This window comes from Lacerta agilis, chromosome 9 (genome assembly GCF_009819535.1).
Source record: "Lacerta agilis isolate rLacAgi1 chromosome 9, rLacAgi1.pri, whole genome shotgun sequence".
In the NCBI taxonomy this organism is placed as follows: Eukaryota; Metazoa; Chordata; class Lepidosauria; order Squamata; family Lacertidae; genus Lacerta; species Lacerta agilis.
This window is the reverse complement of record NC_046320.1, coordinates 50,939,680-50,959,254: the sequence shown is the minus strand read 5'-3', so window position 1 is coordinate 50,959,254 and position 19,575 is coordinate 50,939,680. Positions and strand designations below refer to the sequence as shown.

The window sequence follows — 19,575 nt, the reverse complement described above, 5'->3', positions numbered from 1 at the left end:
GCAATCAGCCTTCTTTATGGTCCATCTCTCACTACCATACATCACTACTGGGAAAACCATATCTTTAACTATACGGACCTTTGTCAGCAAGGTGATGTCTTTGCTTTTTAAGATGTTGTCTAGGTTTGTCATTGCTTTTCTCCCAAGAAGTAGGCGTCTTTTAATTTCATGACTGCCATCACCATCTGCAGTGATCATGGAACCCAAGAAAGTAAAATCTCTCACTGCCTCCAAAGCCAAAACTACTTTGGGTATAATTCCCAGTAGACAGCAAGTGTCTTTCAATAAAGCTTTCAATCAGGTCATCTTTAGTCATCTGTATCATCCCTTTCAACATTATTGGTCCCCCATGGCGAACAGAATTAAAAGGTTTTATCATAGCCAATAAAGCTCATTTATTTCTACTGTAGGGGATAGGTTGAGTAACCTTAAACAGATTAAGGAAAAGGCTGTATGCTACTGCACTTCAGCAAACATCTTTATGTAGGGAGCATAAAAGCACTGACAGGGGGAAACCCCATAAAGTTAAGGGACAGCATTACAACTTAACATCTTAGAATGGGAGGAGAAACAGCACTGAAACAGCCCTGTCAACAAGCAAGGCAGACAGTGCATTGCCTCATTTGTTTTGTGAAACTGAGCTTTCCTTCCAGGTTCCTGCAACTCCTAATTCATCTCTTCTTTTGCACAGTCTCTTTGGTCATAATAAAGCAGTAACACCCTGCTGATATCAATTTCAGTCTTGTTTTAATCCCTGAAATTGATTTATTCTCTCTTGTATGAGCTTCCTTAATTGTAATGCCTCAGGAAGCAATCTTTATGGAACACTGAAAATTAGAAATGTGTTGCTATAGTATTGCATCATCAACATTATGTCCCTGTGTATATCCCAGTTAAGCACTGCACCTTAACTGAGCCCCTAATCTTATAACAAAATTAAAGTAGCCTTTGCAGTACTTAGGAAATAATGCCTTTGAAGGAAACAAAAAGGCCCCGCTGACTTTGTTTGCTGAAAATTCCTCTCCTTTTCCTTCCCAACTATTTTTCTGGCCAAGCAACATTACTACATCAACCTGATGCACACCAGTTGCCAAATCATGACATGTCTCCTTATGCTTTTCTCCATCTCCTTATCTAAACAGATGTTTCATGTTCTGGTCCTTTCCCCGACTTGACTAACACTTTGTTCTTATCTCAGGTCTTCCCTTTTCACACCTCAGTCACTTCACTTGTCCACAATTATTCACAGTCCTTGAGGTATTGCTGTCCCGATCTGTTTAAGGATTTATTGGTCAAAACCAGCACTTTGAATTGGCCCTGTAAATTAATTAGCAGCCAGTGCAGGATTGGTTTAATGTGTTCAAACTATTTGCCCCAGTGAGTAACCTGGCTGCTAAATTCTGCACTAGCTTAAGTTTCCATACTATCTTCAGAGGCAGCCCTATGTATAAAGCATTGCAGTAATCTAACCTAGTGGTTACCAGAGCATGGACAACAGGAGTTAGGCTATTCCTGTCCAGATAGGGGCACAGCTGGGCCACCAGCCAAAGCTGATAGAAAACACTGTGTCACTGAGGTCACCTGAGCCTCAAACAACTGCAAAGAATCCAGGAATATCCCCCAAGCTATGTATCTACTCTTTCAGAGGGAGTGTAATGCCCATCAAGAGCAGGGAACCTCCTATCCATACTGTCAGGGATGGCTATTCCCTTTAGATGTTGCTCATGATTGACGACAAGCTTTCCGGTAAGCTAAAACTATTTATTGTTCATTAAAAATTACAGAGTCTCTGGAGCATGACTGCTCCGTTAGTTTCAGTTCCTCAGAGTGGAGAGTGTTCGCACGCGCGCCAGCAAAGCCAACGGTTCGGCAACTTAAAATGACGTTGGCGTCTCCTCCTCCCCCCTCTTGGCTCATTTTCCTGTCTGTGAGTGCCAACGCTGGGTCCCTGCTCCTCCATTCCCGAGTAGTCCCTCTTTCCCTGACACATACGGTCTAGGTGCCTCAGTCTTTTCTGGTTTGAGCTTCAGTTTACTGGCTCTCATCTAGCCCATTACTGAGGTTATAAAACCCTATAAGGCGCCACTTCCATTGATGGCATTAATCATGACAAATAATGAAACATTTTACTGATTCAAGCCACAACAAGCTAAATTAATTAATGGAGCATTTTCATAACGCCAGCTAAATCAAAACTATGGATACAGATCATACCAGGCTAACATTTCAAGTCTGCCTCGCCTGTAACATTTACTTGGATTTACACATTTTCACACAACAACACTGACGCAGAGTTGATGGCCTCACCATGGCAAATCTGCACAATAAGCATGAGAACACTTCAGATGGAAAACTATGGGACTCTTGGAGGAGCAGCACAAAATAGATGCAGGTGGTGAAAGAAGGAAGAAAGAAGCAATTCAGAATGATGACAGCACCCACACACTGGAAATTATTTCAAACCACAGGTGTTGCTGCTTCTAGAAGAAGAAGAAGAAGAAGAAGAAGAAGAAGAAGAAGAAGAAGAAGAAGAAGAAGAAGTCTAGAAATAGCAAGTTAGGTTCTGAAAATGCTGGTGACTTGGCATGGAAAAGGAAAGCTATCCTAACAATAACATGCCAAAGAAACTGGTATATATATCTTCCGGCGGCGACGCCATCGCCGGGTGGTCGAAGGCTGCTTCGGGTCCGAAGCGCCTTGTCCATCCCGGGGGTTAGGAGCCGCGCTACCGCAGCGCGCGGCTCCGGTTGGGGTGCGGGAAGAGCGTCCCGCACCCTGGGCTCCCCGGCTGCGCCCGCGGAGGCTCCGAACCCTTCCCCTGCCCCCCTGTAAAGGGGGAGTGGGGGTGAAGGGACAACGGAGCCGGGCTTACGGGGATATGCCCCAACCGGGATGCAAATGCGGCGGCAAAGCCCGCGGTGAGCGTCTAAGTTCTACCTGTGAAGAATGGAGCTAAAGGAACCCGGTGGTCGTGAGTAAATAATCTTGGCAGAAATCGTGTTTTTGGAACGATCCGGGGGGAAGGAGAAAGGCAGCCTGCCTCCCTCCCTTCGAGCCTAAGAAATTAACCAATTTGAGGGATTGCTGCCACAGAACTGGTTATAAAGTATTTAAAATCGATACATGAGACTGGCAAACTTTTTTCTTGGGAAGCTAACTAGCGGAAAATATCTCTATTTAAAGTTGCGGTGTTTGCGCTCCAGCTTAGGAAAATGGCGACGAACAAAGAGACAGGAGAAGAAATATGATACCCACTTCCTCCTCCTCTGCCAGTATGCTGGGTTTCGTCCTTGAACTGGTATTGAACTCTGGACTAACAGATGAACAAAGGCTCACTGCCTTGAAGGTGGAACTACTTTACAGAAAAGTTAAAGTCTTGTGTGGGGGTCTGAAATGGAACCAACTGCCCACAGAGGAGGCTAACAAAACTTTTGACACTTTGGAAGAAAATCTTGTCAAAGAGCTGAGAGGATGGATGGAAAGATGGAAAGAAATGAGTGAGCTACTTCGGAGAAGAAATTCGCTTGTTGGGGGTGGCAGCCCCAAGGCGATGTCAAGATTTGCTATATCCAGTCCCCGAGGTGTGAGCTCGGGGGCCAGGGACAGAGAATTAAGGTATTTACAAGAAGAAAAGGAATGCTACAAAGAACCGGAGAAGCTGAGAGAGGGAGAGTTGGACACCTCGGAGCTCGTGGCAAGGAGAGCTTTGGACTATGCCTGGATCTGTGGACGTTTGGAGAGGGAAGATGCATGGAAGTTCAGTGTTGATGCCATCAGGAGAAGAAGAATGGACAGAGGGGGTGTGGGGTGATGTATTAAGCAAAATCTAAAAGTAATCTGTTATGGTACTTTGAAATTGGAGGGTGAACACTGTCAACAATAGTTTGTTTTATTATCTGTGTGAACATGAAAAGAGATATTTTAAGTTTTTATGTTATTAGCAGCAGTTCAAAGGACAGAAGAGATAGATTTGATGAGGATGATCTGTGAGGATTTATGAGGATGTAGTATAAATAAAGTCGATTTAAGTGGTTTAAGTTTATAGATTAAGACGATTAAGATTAAGATGAAGATTAAGATGAATGTTCTTCTTTATATATATAATTAAGTTTAATTTTTTAAATGAAGAGGTTAAAAAGTAGATTATGGATATAAACTCGAAGGTGAAAAGGCAGGGGAAGTCAACTGTCAAGATTGGAAAAAGAATTTTTTTTTTGAGATGTCTGATTAAGAAGGAAAATCATGGCAATTTTTGTATTAGATGTGTAATTGTATTTGTTTAGTATGTGTATAAATGTAGGTGTGGTTAAGGTTGTATGTGGTTATAAGTAAAAATGTCAATAAATTCTTATAAAAAAAAAAAAGAAACTGGTATATCACCCTTCAGTTCAGAGTCTAAAATTTATTTTATTTGCATATTGTATATTGTATCATTTTTGATACAAACTGGCTATAACCCTCAAAAAGACAAACGTTCATCACTGAAGGTTGTTTATTTTCTGCCGAATACCATCAGCAAAGAGAGAATGTTCAAAGTTTTGTTCATATGCTAGGTGAACTTCCTGTGCAATTGTTTCCACTGAAATCAATAGGTGTTCTGCTGGTGAGCTCAGCACAACCAAAACAGACATAAAGGTATCAATTACTACAGTGTCATTACTATATATAATAGTAGATTCCAAGTTCCTCACTTCTGCAAAATAAATTTATTGCACTGGTGATTTATGGATATGTCCTTTTCCACACTTCTTCCAGGGCTTACATTACCTTCAGTTACTAATCTTTCTGCCTGTTCACTTCGTCCTTATTGGATAAAACTGAATTCTTAAAACTGAATTTATCCAACTAGCAAGCTTGTGAGTAAACCCCACTGAACCCAATAGCCCTTACTTCGTTCTGAGTAAGCATGCTTAGGACTGTGCTGTTTCTTTTTCCCCGTCTCTTGGCTACGCGGCATAATTTTTAATGGTTCCCCCCTTTTTTATATCCTTTAAGAACATTGCAAAATAGTGTCATTGTCAAATTATTAATTGCATGACAAGGTATTCAGTTTATTTTGAATGGTTTTTATTGGATTTATCTTATGTGTATTTTTATACAGTAAAACATATTACAATTCTAAACTTTCATTGAAAACCTTCCTTGGATTACCATGTAATGAAGGAAAATATATCTATTATGTTAATAAATATTTCTAAAATGCATTCATTTCTCTCTGCTAAAATTATTCATTTTTCATTTAATGTAGGCTTGATTACAGTATTGAATCAGCATGAAATATTAGCCTTAAGCTAATTTGATCCCTTTCAAATAAAAACAGATGGTTTGAATGTTGAAATTGGATTGCATTTACACCCTACATTCAGTTGCCACCTCCCAAAACCTTCATGGCTATGAACAGGTTCAGGGATGACTCCTTATCAAAACCAGAAGGTCTGTGCCTTTAACAACTGCATTGCAGGCAAAAATCAATTTTTCATCTGTCAAATTCTACCCATCATGGAGCTCTCATGCAGACAGCTCATGTTTATAATACAATACTATGCATGTTTATTCAGAGTTAAGTCCCATTGTGTTCAATGAGGCTTACAGCCAGGTAAGTGGGCAAAGGAAGTTGAAGCAGTTTTGTTGTTGTTGTTTAGTTAGTTGTTTAGTCGTGTCCGAGTTTTCATGACCCTATGGACCAGAGCACACCAGGCACTCCTGTCTTCCACTGCCTCCCGCAGTTCGGTCATACTCATGTTGGTAGCTTCAAGAACACTGTCCAACCATCTCGTCCTCTGTTGTCCCCTTCTCCTTGTGCCCTCCATCTTTCCCAACATCAGGGTCTTTTCCAGGGAGTCTTCTCTTCTCATGAGGTGGCCAAAGTATTGGAGCCTCAACTTCAGGATCTGTCCTTACAGTGAGCACTCAGGGCTGATTTCCTTAAGAATGGATAGGTTTGATCTTCTTGCAGTCCAAGAAGCAGTTTTAACTGCCAGCATTAACTGAAACTTTGATTGAAACACAGATTATATTGTGGCAGTTGCAACAATAATTCCATCTTTGAGAAAAGCCTTGTCTACAAGAGGAAAAGAATCAAAATGAAACATCTTGAAGGCTACGTACTCCAGTTTGCAGCCCATTCCTGAATGGGATAGCATTTTTGCTTATACACAAAGCTATAAAACTCCATTTGGCAAAAGATTACTATCTATTACATACTATATGGTGCAATAATAATAATAATAATAATAATAATAATAATAATAATAATAATAATGAATGGCTGTCATTATTTATATATACCATTTACTATTCAACTCTATGGATGTTTACTAGGAACTGTGTTCATGGTGGTTACTCTCTAATAAGCGTGCATTGGATTGTAGCCTCAGAGACTTTTTCAACTGACTTTCTTTCAGCATGAGGCTTATGGCTTCTTACAAAAGGGGGGTGGGCACCCAACTATTATTTGATTAAAACAGACTTCATTGCATGTCACTGCAGAAAAGGGAGCAGCCAATAAATAAAACTTACATCATTGGTGGAAACCCAGATTTCAGAGTCTGGAGAAGTTTCTTCGTAAGAAGAAATGAAAACCCTATTTACCCTAGACAAGGGATGGGAAGTAAAGACTCCCTTTGGTTAAAAGGAACCCCATGCATGTTGGCAGGCCAGCCAGGGAAGGTTCATGAATCTGGCTTCTCTCAGTGACCTAGTCTTTAAGAAACCTATCTCTGGCTATGCAGAATCCTACCATGGAGAACCACAAGGGGATGATTAGCTCACATTAATCAGAATCACACTCAGGGCCGGCGCGTCCATTAAGGTGAACTAGGCAATTGCCTAGGGCGCCAAAATGGAGGGGGCACTGGCCAGGCTTGGGCGGGGGGGCAGGGGGGCTAGCAGCAGCTTCTCCACTGTAGCGGAGAGGTGCTGCTTGCCCCCTACACCACCACCCGGCTCCCGCTAAAGCAGGCTTTGGCATCGGGCGGACAGCGGGACGGGCGAGCAGCAGCTTCTCCGCTACAGCGGAGAAACTGCTGCTTGCCTCTCCACCACTCCCCACCTCCCGCTAAAGCAGGCTTTGGCGGGGGGCGGGCGGCAGGTGGCGCCAGAAGGTGATCTGTCTAGGGCGCAAGAAACCCTAGCACCGGTCCTGATCACACTTACTGCACTTCAACGTTTGAGATCAGATCGCTTCCTAAATGGCCAGGAGATTGCAGTTTGCCAAGGAGAAAATGGAACAAATTATTTTTAACAGTGTTCATAAAGGACCAGCAGAATGTCACTAGTGACATGGAAGCTAGGAGCATTTCACAGTACTTGCATTAACAACAACAATAACAACAACAACAACATCTATTGTAGAATCCTTTCAAATAATCCAGTGTTGATCCTAACTCGCAGTAATGTAATCATAAAGTATAAAACCACAGTGGCGTCTTAAAGAAAAGAATCAATTTGAGAACACAGTCTACACATATGAATCAAAATTATATATCATACACTTTTAGTATATTTGTATTGTTTTTATGAATGTTTTATTATGCAATTTTGTATTTTACGTTTCCTGTAAATTGCTTTGGGACTCCGTTCAGTTGTGTGAATTGATAATAAATAAATTTAGTAAATTAAACCACAATGGCATGAAACGACACTAGTTCCCAGAGTTCCATCTCTATTTACCTGAGCATTTCAATGGCCACAAAAATAGAATATTGTGTTCACAGTAATCTAAACAAACAATTTCAAGAGCTACTTGCTCTGTTTCCACATGATGCTGACAGAAAGTTATAGAGCTTTAAATAAATCTTAAAACTGACCACTTTGTGATAATAAAAAACAGCTGATAGAGTAAGGGATATCTGAGAATTGATACATATGATCACTTTAAAGCATTATGGTTCAAACTCTTACTCTGGCTGAACATGTCACATTTTTGTCGCATTGCAAAATACTTTGATTGACGAATTTGCAAGAGGGTTTGTGCAGGGAATAGGCATGAGGAGTGGACAGTGGCTATATAAGATTATCTTTAACTGTTTGTTGTAGTTTTATTTAAATATTTCCTAAATTCTTATCCTGACTAGAAACTCAAATATTTCATTTTTAGATCACTTCAATTTTGAGATTTACCGTAAAATTTAATTTACAAGTTTTGAGATGAAGTAATCATACATATGATCACTCTTCAATACCATCTTCAGAGTGACTATTGGTCAAAAGGTGGGGTCTGCTTTTTTCATCCCATGACAATTTAAGTCCTTTAAAAAAAAAATCACATTCTACTAATCTCTATTTCACGTAATCTATAAAGTTTTCTGTTCCTGACACATGCCGTTTCAACACGTGCTTCTCTTGAGCATGTTGGAATATGTCTTCCAGTGTACTTACAAATCCAGTCGATTTCAATATAATGGAACACAATACTAAAGACAGAGAGAAAGAGAAAGGATGCTCAGGTAATAGTTGGTATAATGTGGAGCTCTAGTGGCAGCAAGGAAGAAAAGCAGCATGTGCAATAAATGCAGTTGTATGAAGAGGCTGTGCCTAAGCTTGAAAGTAGATCAGGGATTCTTATGAAGCAACTATAGTGTTTATTTTCAGTAACAAATATCATGGAGAGCATGATATTTGAGTTTCAACTTCATAGAATGCATCTGCATTTTGGATCATACCACTTAAGAAAGTAGTAAACCATGCCTACTAAAAGCTCAAAATTTTGCTACACATGCGTATTAGCCAAAGCCTGACAAAATGTTTGTGTATCTCCCCTGAAGAAGAAGAAAAGTTGTTGTTGTGTATTACCTCTGCTCTTACAAATTTAATGTGTGTTTTAAGGTCACACAGAATCATAGGAGCCAAATCCTAGGGGCCAAGGTCCCTTGCCCTCCCACAATAAAATATTAAGGGGATCGCCCCCTGCAAAGTTGATGGGCATTGCCATTCAAATGGTGTGCATGGGCCATGTCTTGTGATCAGTTATGTGGGTTGGGGCTTTCCTGCCCTCCCCATATTTTATTCAAGTTGGCACCCCTGGATAAAATACTTCTTCAGACATGGCTATTTAAAGCAACAACCAGCCATGCTTTTTATTATATACAAACCACTCAACAATGCTGGAGTAATATAATCCAATGTTTGTTTTGGACTACTCTGTTTGCAGAGAAGAAGAAGAAGAGAAGAAGAGTTTGGATTTGATATCCCGCTTTTCACTACCCGAAGGAGTCTCAAAGCGGCTAACATTCTCCTTTCCCTTCCTCCCCCACAACAAACACTCTGTGAGGTGAGTGGGGCTGAGAGACTTCAAAGAAGTGTGACTAGCCCAAGGTCACCCAGCAGCTGCATGTGGAGGAGCGGAGACACGAACCCGGTTCCTCAGATTACGAGTCTACCACTCTTAACCACTACACCACACTGGCTCTGAAGGAGTTTCACATTTTAAACATTTCCTGGGTTTATAAATGGCATCGCCTCATTTGCACCATGCTTTTGGTTCTAGAGAGCCAAAATGGTTACCAAAGCCTTAGCAGCTCTTTAGTTTAATTTAATGCCAGTTTAGCCGCCAATACTGTTGAAGAAGATGATAAAGAGCTCTGTACTAATAATAATCACAGTGAAAACCAAGCCTGTGCAGATATTTCTTTTTAGATATAACCCAAGATATCTGAAGTGCAGTTTTAAAAATGCACATATCTGTTGATAATACAAGCTCTAAGGTTCAGTCATCCTCTTTAGCCCTCTTCATGCATAACTCAATTGCAGAAGAGTGCAACCACATTTCCAGCCCCAGCCCCAGCATCAGCCTTCCTGCCTGGCCCTGACTCCAGACTCCTTACATTAGCATGGTCATCTGCAGTGAAAAAGCCTGCATGTGCACGGGCTTTCCTACCATGAAGACACTTGTGCGATCAAGTGTCCCAGTTGCATGAAACCTCTGCCTGAGCAGGTACTTGTGCATTGGTGTTTCATCACAGATAGGCCACACTACTATATGGTCAGCTGTGTGTGGGGGGGGGGTGTTACCGGGCAGAATGCCCAATGCTTCCCCAGGGAACGTGAACTGCTTCCCAGTAATCGTTTGATGCCTACTTCACATGAGTACACATGTGAAAAGGTCTTATGTTTAAGTGTATCTAATGTACTAATTACCAGGCTAAGATACTTTGTTCCTTATAATAGCAAACCAGCAACTTTTCAAAACCGAGAGTTAAATGGCTTACTCGTAGTTATCCCACATTAATATTTAAATTACCAGCATTTTGCTTAAGGTGTGCACCCTACATAAATACCTACAACAGTCCTACATCCTGTAACACATTCTAGTTTCAAGATGCCCAACGTAAAACAGCATAACTCCATATATAACTTATAAAAAACATTAATGTAAGTTACCTAAGCAGCACTAGCCTTTAAAAAAATAGACTGCAAGGATATTAACATTTCACAAATTATTGACCCTGTTTTCATAGAATCCACCACTTAAAGGTTTGGTTGCAAAGAATGTCCAGTGAAGTTAATGGATTTCAGTAGTGAACTCATATCCCTTATAATAATATACAGCAGGAGACATGCAGTCACCTGGTAAAATATCCCTTTACAATGATGAAGGAAACAGTAAGGAAACAGTAACCCAAAAGTTTATGTATTATTTAATACAAACTGAAACCAAACACTAAAATTATTTTTGGATCTGTTTTTTGAACTGTCTGATGTACTTAACATACTTGCTCCTTTCAGAAGAGCCAAACAGCTGCACAGAACTGCTCACAGATGCGATCCTACACTACAGAATGTCAGAATGTGTGCTGCTGCTCGTTAAACACAAACATCTCTGTAAAGCTTGCACTGCTACACGAATGCATTCAATCACATATCTAACACTTCACTCTTGAATACATTTATTAGAATTGAATCCCACTGATTTTAATTCATCATACTTAAAAAAATAAGTGGATTGACAGTTTGAGCCTATGCATATTAACTTAGAAGTAAGTTCCACTGAATTAAATGGGATTTAAATCTAAGCAAGTGTGAACAGGATTGCAGCCTTATAACCTTATCAGATGCATTTTGTTCATTAGTACATACCACTGCTTCCAGCGGGTTTTACTACCAAGCAACTGTGCCTGGGATTGCAGGCTCATGGTGCAATCCTGTACAGTTCTTTTCAGAAGAAAGTCCATTGAGCATACAAGCCAACTTCATCAGCCCCTCCCCAATAAAATATTTAGCGGGGCAATTCAAATGATGGGTGGGTGCACCACATTTTGTGATTATGCAGAGTGGGGCTTACCTGCCCCCCCCCAACTTTTAATTCAAATTGGCACCCCTGCCAATGAGTTCAAAGGGGCTTTACCCACAGGCCAGTTGCTGTAGACTTAATTTAATAGAGGACGAGTCCAAATGAATACAATGCAATTAAATTTTTTGGCAAGCACACTTAAGATCACACAGCACAGATTAAAAGCACTTAAGAGGCAAAATATTAACACACATTGCAATTACAGGTGACTATCAACTTACACAGGGATTGCATATAGTCAAAACACACTGGCTTCGATGGCGGGTGGGATTGCCAAAGTCTTTTTTCCCAGATGTCTCTCCCCCCCCCCTTTTCACCACCTCTTTATTTATTTATTTTTTCCTAATTGCCAAGCATGTAAAGCTAAATGCACACAAATTAATTGTGTTTAAATTGTGAATTACCTGTACACGGAAGAAAATTCCACTCACTTCTGTAAAACTGACCTTTACTTAGAATGTTTAAGGCTGTTCTTCTATATTAATTAACATTTTCCCCCTCTGTTAATCTCAAACTTCAGAAGACAGGAGACATGCTTGTTAAGCCTTTTTCAAACCTTTCCTCAGCACCATCAGCTAATCAAAGAAACCATCTACAGTACAAGCATTAAACAAAAACAGAGTTAGAACTGTCCAGGCTGCTGCCATTTACCTGGTGGGCAATTGCATTCTGGAGGAGCTTCTCTTGCTATTCTGATTCTTGCCATATGCTCATAGGACCTCTGTAGGGAGGAGAGGTAAAGACAGAAAAAGCAGTAAGCAGCATGTTAGTCCCTTGCAGGAGAAACTGATTAAGAGAGCTGGTGTTAAACATTCTGTGGATCTGTGTTGCATTATGATTTACCTCTGTTTAATATCCTACTTAAGTTACAAGGGTCTCTAAACTTGGATTTCAGTCAACTCACATCACTTGTTCACCCCGACAATAGCTAATGGATTAAATGGTCACACACACACACATACACTCTGGCTTTCACTTGAATCACCCTTGCACACGTTTTACCTGTTCATGTGAACACAGTCACCCACCCTTTCCCACATCTGTGAAGCACAAAATAATGCAGAAAACTTGGGTTTGAGTGAATATCTGTAAATTAGAGATGAGAGAGTAATGAATATTTTATATATGAAGGTCAAATGCTACCACAATTATAGGATCAGCCGCTGCCAATTGGATTCTGGCTGCTGCCAAATGGTCACTGGGGACAGGTCCTGGCAGCCCATTGAAACTTGGATCCACATTTTACAGCCACATGTCTGTATGGGTTCTTGTTGAGCCTCAAGTCTGGAACATTTTTATCTTCCAAAAGATCTCAGTAAAAGCATTTTAAGAGCCACAACACTAAAGTAAAAGGGATTTCTTCTACCATTCGGTGGAAACGGCATCACTTTGAAATACACATGGAACAGTCCTGATATAACAATACAGATGTCTCTTTTTTCCAAGCTATCCCAGGTTTCGTAAGACTGTCCCTTTATCCCATGCCTACAGAGTGCAACACAGTTCATAGAGCAACACGGCCATCCTGATTTTTAATATCTTGTTCAAGCAATTGCTGCCCAAGGCTTAATTTAGTCTCAAAGCTCAAGACGGTGTAAGCACCCTGTTTGGGGTTCGTATGGCTTCTTTCCTTTCTAATGTTAAAACAGAAAGGCACACTGTACATGCTCAGAGGCACCCTCTTCAATATTATTGCATCTTTGTAAAGTTGTGTGTCTGGCTGTTAACCAGAAGGCTGGTTGATTTGAGCCAGAGATGGCTGTGGGCAGGATTCCTACATTTCTAGGGCTTGAGCTGGATGACCTGGAGGGTCCATTCCAACTCTACAATTCTATTTCTCTGTGAATAACAATAATGAAGAGTGTGTCTCTGTAGAATTCAAAGCCAACTGAAGAGCTAAGCCATGGGGAGCCCTGTCCGCAAATTACCCCAATAAACCAGCTAAATTTAGTCCTAAAAGTCATTCAGCCACACAAAAATGTTTAGCTATTTTCACACGCTCTTTTCCTAATATTAACCAGTTTCTCTCTTTCTGTTGAAAGCATGCCTGCACGAACCCCCTACTTTTCTTCAGTTGCCTTTGGCTTAGATTTCGGGCTACGCATGCAACTGGCCTCCATCAGTAAACAGAGAGGCATTCCTGAGGTGGCTGGCTAACTGTCTCTTCCTGGGAGTCCCACCCTCAGCCTCCAAAGGCCACCCCACCTGAGCCAGAAGCCGCTCCACGTTTTCCTTCATCAGTGCATTGAGCTGATCCAAAGAGTAGCTGGGCAGCAGCTGGTAGGAAGCAGAAGCAGAAGCAGAAGCAGATCCGTCCCCTTGGGCCGTCTCGATTGCCAAGACCCTGGCCTGAAGGTCACTGGTCTTCATCCCAAGATACAGGCAGGAAGCGATGGATGCCACCGAGAGCAGCAGGGCAGCCAGCAGCGAGCTGGGAGGCGCCGTCCTGCTGGAGCAGCAGCGCTGTCCTCCCCAGCAGCTGGCCTCCCCGTTGGCATCCTGACCTTTGGCGTCCGGGCTTTTCCCCACCATGCTGGGCTGCTGGCACAGGCGGAGGGCGAAATCCCCTTTCCTCCTCTGGGGAGGAGGGACACTTTGCCCGGAGGTGCCCGCCACCAGAAACGCGAACACGCGCCCCCACTAGCGACAAAAAATAAACTCCAAGGGACCAAGTCAAGACCCCCCCTGCCTGCCAAAGCCGAGCGGGGCTTTCAAGGCAGAAAGACCATGGCGAGCTTCCTCAGGGCGCCTCTCAAAACTGCCATCCACACGGTCAACACGCCGCCTCTGTGGAATATTCTCCCTAGAGCGGCACCCGACAACCTTCCCAGGTGCTGCCCGGAGCCGTTTTCCCCAGCCAGCGGCGCGGACAGGAGACTTGTTGCTCCGCTCTCTTCGGGCTTCCTTGGCGCGCTTTACGCAGCGCCCGGGTCACTTCGGCGGCAAGCCAAGTGCCAGGGGACCCCAGAAAGCGGCGAGCGGCGAGCGGCAGCAGCGGCCGTTCTCTTCCTTTCCCCGGAGCGTGTTTGCAGCCCCCTGGCTGCGTAGGCGCCTTTGGTAGCGGCTGTCAGGAACAGTAGCAGCGGCGGCGGCGGCGGCAGCAGCAGCAGCAACTCCTGAGCCTCGCGCTCTCTTCTCTGGACTCTGCACAGCGCACGCCGCCTCCAAGCGCCTGCCAGAACCGCAGGAGTCTCATTAGCATAATTTATTCACCTAGACCGAGGGGCGGGCGCCCAGCGCGCTCCGAGAGAGAGAGAGGAGGCTGGGGGGGTTCGAGGGGATTTGCATAATATATGCAAAGCCCCCCCCCCGGGTGCCGCGGCGTCACGTTGCTTTCCCAGGCTCGCGGGATCGGGATCGCTTAAACTGCAGCGTGCGAGGAAGGGTCAGGTCGGCGAAGGAGTAGGAGTTTCAAGGGGGCGCAAATAGGTACCTACGTTCAGAATCGGTCCCGGAACTTTAGGCAGTTCAGGTAGAAAGGTTGCTCGGTTTTTTCCAATGCTTCACATCAGTATATCGCAATGTACCACCCTGTGAACATGGGTGTAGCCAGGGGGGAGAAGGGGGCAGTTGCCCCCCTAAATCCTCTAAAAGTATTGAAAAGCATTAAAAAATTTCAATTAACTGAGGTTATCTCCTCCCCCCCCCCAACCAGCAGAAGGCTGACCCCTCTAGCAGAAGCCTGCCTTCCCAAAAAAACAAAAGCCTGCCCCCCATAATGTCCTCTTTGGGGGGATTTTTACCCGTGATCTCCCCAAAATTAGCTCAACAACTTTTTGAGGGTCCCCTTAACAAAAATCCTGGCTACCTCCATGACTCTGAATGTTTTGATTGTTGTTACTCTTTTTGTACATCGCTTTGAAACTTTTTTACAATCCATAAATGTTACAAAATCTTTCTTCCAGGGCTCTTAGGCAACTTATTTGGTGTGTCTCCTCACACCCACACCCACTGCCCCTCCTGTGTTGTCCTCCATGCAACAACCTTGTAGTGGTGCCTTCTGGCTGCTTAACAGAATGCAAATGACTCCAGGCGCAGCCAGCAGACTCCCACCATACAAAGAAAGCACATTCAACATGCATTTAAAGTGCATGGCTTCCCCCGGGAATTGTAGGCAAAGTTCTCAGCCTCTTTAACCAACTGCAGTGCCCAGGATTCTTTGAGGGAAGCCATATGTGTTGAATGTGTTTTAAATGTATGGTGGTTGGTTCTGCCCGAGCCTGGTGCTAAGCAATATACCATGCTAAGAAATAAGGAGAACGGAGTATTAAAGCAGCTAGGTCATGACCAGTGACACTGTGCTGGCTTGTGCTAAATATAGGATGCTAGTCTACTACAACTGGTTCATCATTTTAGGATCATGATAACCAATTATTTTATTTAGGATCATTGTACTTCAGCGATTAAGAGAGTCAAAATAGGATCTGGGAGACCAGGTTTCAAATCCCCCACCAGCCATAATGCTTCTTGAGTGGCCCTCGCCCAGTCACTGCCTAACCCTCACAAGTTGTTGGCAGTATAAAATAGGGGAAGAGTGGAGAAGTCATGCATTGAGCTCCTCGAAGGCAGGGTAGAATATAGATGTAATAAATAAATAAATAAATAAATAAATAAATAAAAGCTCAAATGCATTGTATATTTCATGCTTGTGTAGAAATTAACTAAATAGGTTTAGCAGCATCTACACCAGGGATCAGCAAACTTTTTCAGCAGGGGGCCGGTCCACTGTCCCTCAGACCTTGTGGGGGCCCGGACTATATTTTGAAAAAAAAATATGAACGAATTCCTATGCCCCACAAATAACCCAGAGTTGCATTTTAAATAAAAGGACACATTCTACTCAGGTAAACATGCTGGTTCCCGGACTGTCCGTGCGCTGCATCTGGCCCCCGAGCCTTCGTTTGGGGACCCCTGATCTACACAGACATACTTTCCAGATACACACATAACTGGGTAGCACTGAACAGATTCAGTGTGCTTATATTTACTAGACATCGGGGCTTTTAGTGTTGCGGCTCTAGTCCTCTGGAATCAGTTACCAACTGAAATTAGACAAATGCCTACCATCTTAATATTGGGTGGCCAGTAAGAACATAAGAGCCATAGGCTGATCTAGTCCAGCATCTTGTTCCTGCACCGGCGAAATGGCTGCCCATGAGAAGCATGCAAGCCGAACCTGGTTGCAACAGCACTATCCGAACCCACGATTCCCAGCATCTAGTATTCAAAGGTATGCTGCCTGTGATCTTGGGAGGCAGAGGAAAGCATTGTGAAGGCTACTGAAGATTTTTTTTAAAAAAAAGATGTGGGTCCCAATCATTTTATGGAACACTAGTTGTAGAATTGTAGAAGTATTTTTGTTGCTTTTAATTTACTGAGTTTGTAAACTTTTGTGCTTTATCTTTATCTTATTGTACACTGCCTCAGTAATTTTTCTCTGGGAAGTGAATTATGATTCTGCAAATGAATGAATGATTGGATAAGAAAATTCATCTGTTATATCCATTCTAAAAGAGATTTGGGAGCCACCAGTGAGTCAGATATGTTGACAACATTTTGCACCTAATATATTGCGATTTGTTTTAATACGAGTGTTGAACATTACAGCTGGGTAGATTTGCCTTATGGACTGTAGCTGTATACAGCTAGTCTGCAGCATCTGAGAAGCCGTCATCAGACACCATATTTATTGTGGGAAGCCTAAAATGAAAGGGGAGGGGACCCTGACAGGTTAATGTAATATTAATAGGAAATGAGAGGATAAAATACCAGAAAAGCCTAGCTTTCTAACAGACTGTATTATTTATAGCATTTTAATGCTAATTTTCATGGCCACTGGTCCTATCACCTCCTGGCAAATAGAAGGGGAAGAAATGGAGGCAGTGAGAGATTTCACTTTCTTGGGTTCCATGATCACTGCAGATGGTGACAGCAGTCACGAAATTAGAAGACGCCTGCTTCTTGGGAGAAAAGCAATGACAAACCTAGACAACATCTTAAAAAGCAAAGACATCACCTTGCCGACAAAGGTCCGTATAGTTAAAGCTATGGTTTTCCCAGTAGTAATGTACGGAAGTGAGAGCTGGACCATCAAGAAGGCTGATCGCCGAAGAATTGATGCTTTTGAATTATGGTGCTGGAGGAGACTCTTGAGAGTCCCATGGACTGCAAGAAGATCAAACCTATCCATTCTCAAAGAAATCAGCCCTGAGTGCTCACTAGAAGGACAGATCCTGAAGTTGAGGCTCCAGTACTTTGGCCACCTCATGAGAAGAGAAGACTCCCTAGAAAAGACCCTGATGTTGGGAAAGATGGAGGGCACAAGGAGAAGGGGACGACAGAGGATGAGATGGTTGGACAGTGTTCTCGAAGCTACTAACATGAGTTTGGCCAAACTGCGAGAGGCAGTGAAGGATAGGGGTGCCTGGCGTGCTCTGGTCCATGGGGTCACGAAGAGTCGGACACGACTGAACGACTGAACAACAACAAAAATGCTAATTTTCAACATCTAAAACAAAAATAAAAATTAATTAGCATGCAAGAACAGTGAGGGAACAGTTTTGTAGATCTCAAACAGAATGAAACTGCACAGCCTGACTGGGATCCCATGTCTACTTTTGAAAAAGGGAACCATATTGGACAGGATTTGTGCTAGAGATGAACCTGGCTTAGGTTCCCTAACAGCCTTACGAAGGAGTGAACAGTCATAGACAGATTCCTCTACCTGGAAGCAACTTGTCTACAAATACATGTGTGTATATTCATGGAGTTACATTATAGTGTCATTTATAAATGTTACATTAGCATTTCATTGAACAAGTTGTGCTCACCAGGGCAGTATTTTAAAGACTAAATTGTGCCTCTTATCCATAGTCCCTGAACACAGTTGCACATCCATAAAACCATCCAGAAAGATGTGCCTGAGATACCAGAATAGCTCATGATGATCAAGGTCTGTCCTAGCATTAGGCAGAATGGGGAGGCAGCCTCGGGAGCAGATTTTGGATGTGATGAAATGGCAGAAAACTATTAGTTATTTAATCTACAGGTAGGTAGCCGTGTTGGTCTGCCATAGTAAAAAAAATATAAAAAAAATCCTTCCAGTAGCACCTTAGAGACCAACTAAGTTTGTTCTTGGAATGAGCTTTCGTGTGCATGCACACTTCTTCAGATACACTGTAACAGAAGTTATTTGATCTGTTATTGATATAGGTTTACTGCCAGGGCGGGGGAAGAAGCACAAGTTAGATTTTGTGTCCCAGGTGCCAATGTAGCTTGTTTGGCCTTGGGAATATGCACCGTGACTTGGAGTGTGAGCACCAGCTGCTACTCCATCTCTGACAGCAAAATGTCTTGCACCAGCCCTAGCACAATATATTGTTCCTTTCCCAGGCAACGGAGAACAGCAGACTTCTTTGCAAAACTTACAGGCTGAAGAGTGATATAGATGTAGCATCAGTTAATGGCAATGCAGTGGTCTTTCAGGTGCTAGCTTTCGTGCGCAATAACTGCATCGATTGACACATTTGTTTGTGGCAGATCTAGCCATCTCTTTTCTAAACAGACAGGAAAGCAGGGAATTTTGTTTTTAAAATGATGGACAGCAATTCTGAGGTGGTGGCATGGATTCTTTGGCAGAGGAACCACCACTTAGTTTGGGAAGCAGTTTGGGAACATGCCAGGGAAACAGGGAAGCTTAAGATCCTGCAGACCTGTGACACCCCTTGACCATAGCTGTCAACTTTTCCCATTTTTAAAGGGAAATTCCCTTATTCCGAATAGGATTCCTCGCAAGAAAAGGGGAAAGTTGACAGCTATGCCCTTGACACACCCCTAGAATTCTCTGTTTTGGCCTCCAATAGTGGCATTGTTTCTGCCCACAGAATGGTGGTGGTGGCAGAGCTTGCCACTGCCACACCAGGTCACCTTTTCCACTTACAGACCTCCCACTCTGTCCACGGAGAGGAAGACCTGCCATCACTGTTCCTCAGGTAGAAATTTTGCCACATTAGAGGCCAAAATGGAAAGTTCCAAGGGCATGTCTGCAGATCTACATGATCTGTCTGCCTGTCAGGGGACCAAAGGTCTACATATCTACATGGTCCTCTGACAGACAGACACACCCCCAAACTGGCTGCAAAACTACTGGAACTGGCATAGTTTGTTTTATTTCCATTGAGGTTAAAGGGCAAGGAATTTTGAAAAACAACAATGAAGAAAATCCGAAAAAGGAGCAGCTGCTGCTTTCCCCTACATTCTCACCTGGGCGGCACAAGTTAACAGGA

The 19,575-nt window shown here is 42.9% G+C and overlaps 1 protein-coding gene across 26 annotated transcripts in view; it reads right to left on the bottom strand.

Moving 5' to 3' along the window:
* COL25A1 (collagen type XXV alpha 1 chain) overlaps positions 1-14,130 on the bottom strand; it is a 269,680-nt gene extending 255,550 nt beyond the window's left edge. For 6 of the 26 annotated variants that reach the window (XM_033160233.1, XM_033160225.1, XM_033160226.1 and 3 more), the window contains exons 1-2: positions 13,496-14,126; positions 11,942-12,011 (exon numbers count right to left, since the gene is read on the bottom strand). In XM_033160233.1, the coding sequence (XP_033016124.1) occupies positions 11,942-12,011; positions 13,496-13,822 (397 nt within the window). In that variant the 5' untranslated portion in view covers positions 13,823-14,126. Of the gene's footprint in view, positions 1-11,941; positions 12,012-13,495 lie in introns of all 26 variants that reach the window. The other 20 variants (XM_033160220.1, XM_033160240.1, XM_033160244.1 and 17 more) reach the window with 6 other exon arrangements.
* Between the last annotated feature and the right edge of the window lie 5,445 nt (positions 14,131-19,575).